Source organism: Montipora foliosa, chromosome 10, assembly GCF_036669935.1.
Source record: "Montipora foliosa isolate CH-2021 chromosome 10, ASM3666993v2, whole genome shotgun sequence".
NCBI lineage: Eukaryota > Metazoa > Cnidaria > Anthozoa > Scleractinia > Acroporidae > Montipora > Montipora foliosa.
This window is the reverse complement of record NC_090878.1, coordinates 13203790-13205647: the sequence shown is the minus strand read 5'-3', so window position 1 is coordinate 13205647 and position 1858 is coordinate 13203790. Positions and strand designations below refer to the sequence as shown.

The following is a 1858-nucleotide window of genomic DNA, read 5'->3' as shown; positions in this document are numbered from 1 at the left end:
GCCATCAGAAAGAAAACTTTTGCTTAAACTTATTGATAACATGCACTTAAAACTGATTTGTGTACCTTCATCTCTAAAAACAGTTCTAAATAATGAAGACAGTTTAATGGGGCATCGTCTCACTCCCAGGAGTCCATGAGTTAGACAACACTTTGAAATTCAACTCATTGAGAGGAAGCAGCAACAAAACAGGTTTTAAAGGAAGGTCATTTATTACATAGATACTGAAAAAATACTAGCATTTTCTTTCTTACAAAAAAATCATATCTTCATCGCACACAGTAAACATACCATTATTATCTTTCACATGTGAGGATATTGGTGTCATCATGGTAACTAAGATGATTAGCCAATACAACACAAGTTTCCTCTTCATTGTTAGATACTTTTGTGCCATACGTTTATTATTCTGTACTACAATAACGTTTTTATTGCACAATTTGACATTATCATGACTTGCTTTTCATAACTTTTGTATCTTGCTTCATGTTACACAACATGCATGTTTTAGCAGTTGGTGACCACTTTTTCATCATTTTGAAACTGACTAAAACAAGTTGTTTTAATCTGGACATTTCATCAATATCTATATACTAAACAGAACATTACATGGCCGCTTGGGGATACAAATTTTATCTTCTTGTGCTGATAGTATCTCTCAATAATTGGTCGCAGTGCTCACTCATGAGAGATACTATCAGCACTCAAGGATAAAATTTGTATTCCTGTGCAGCCATGTAATATCCTCTATGCAAGTCCCCCTTTGCTACATGATGAGTGATCTCTACATGGACATTGGGTTGCTCAAAAGGAGGATCGAGTTATCCACCAGATATACCACTATACAGACGAGTACATAAGCACTTTCAAAACCAGTTTTTGTCTGGATAGTGATTTATCCAAAGGACAATGCAATCCACCCCGGGACTATGTTCCTCACTAGGCAAATTTATGAGGTAGCTGAATGGTACAACACTTGATTCCATGTGTTGCGACTGGTAATGAAGCAACTTTACTCCATTTGTTCTTCTCAGGGTCATAACACTCTGTCTCCAATGTACAAAGTGCATTCCTGTCACATCCCCCCACAATGTAAATTCTATCACTCTCCACAGCTATCCCAGCATCCCATCTTGCTGTGCTTGCTGATGCAATCAATGACCACTGGTCAATCTCAGGCTCATACACTTCACCACTGTTTAGATGAACTGTTCCATCCCACCCACCTGTGGAACGAAAGTTAAAATAACTATCACTAAAAAAGGTCACTCAATTTTGTGTCTTTGTTGGCAGATATTTATTCCTGGCAAGGAAGAGACTTGCCCATCCTCCTTGTTTTCTTTAGACTACAAAATTGTCCTCTCTTTACTTTTCAAATCTAGCAAGGAACAGAGATTCAATTTTTAAAGTTCAAAATACTAGGAGAACCCACAATAATGTCAGAACACAATTCTTTCAGAGCACTTGCACATTTGCACACGTCTTCAAGGAAAAATGTGTTTCTTGGTTCGTAGTACTGGATGCTTACCGATGACATAAATTTTTCCATTTGTTGCAGCTCCAGATGCACTTGCACGTTTGTCATGCATTGGTGCAATAGCTCTCCACGTGTTTGTCAACGGATCCAGGTATTCCCCAGTATTGAGTGACATACCCACATAACTCACTCCACCAATTACATACAATACACGACAGGTCAATACACATGGACTGCTACGACATGTTGTCATGGGAGCTGTAAATGACCATGTATTGGTAGCAGGGCTGTACCGCTCCACACTGTTTAGTCGAAAGTTGTTTTCATCACAGCCACCAACTGCATACATATTTCCTAAAAATAAAAAAAATTAAACAAGCT

At 38.1% G+C, this 1858-nt stretch overlaps 1 protein-coding gene across 1 annotated transcript in view; it reads right to left on the bottom strand.

Annotated features, from left to right (window-relative positions):
- Positions 1-375: 375 nt before the first annotated feature.
- LOC137973164 (kelch-like protein diablo) overlaps positions 376-1858 on the bottom strand; it is a 3563-nt gene continuing 2080 nt past the window's right edge. Inside the window, exons 3-4 of the mRNA XM_068819923.1 lie at positions 1529-1831; positions 376-1226 (exon numbers count right to left, since the gene is read on the bottom strand). Coding sequence (XP_068676024.1) covers positions 940-1226; positions 1529-1831 — 590 coding nt within the window. The 3' untranslated portion in view covers positions 376-939. The remainder of the gene's footprint in view (positions 1227-1528; positions 1832-1858) is intronic.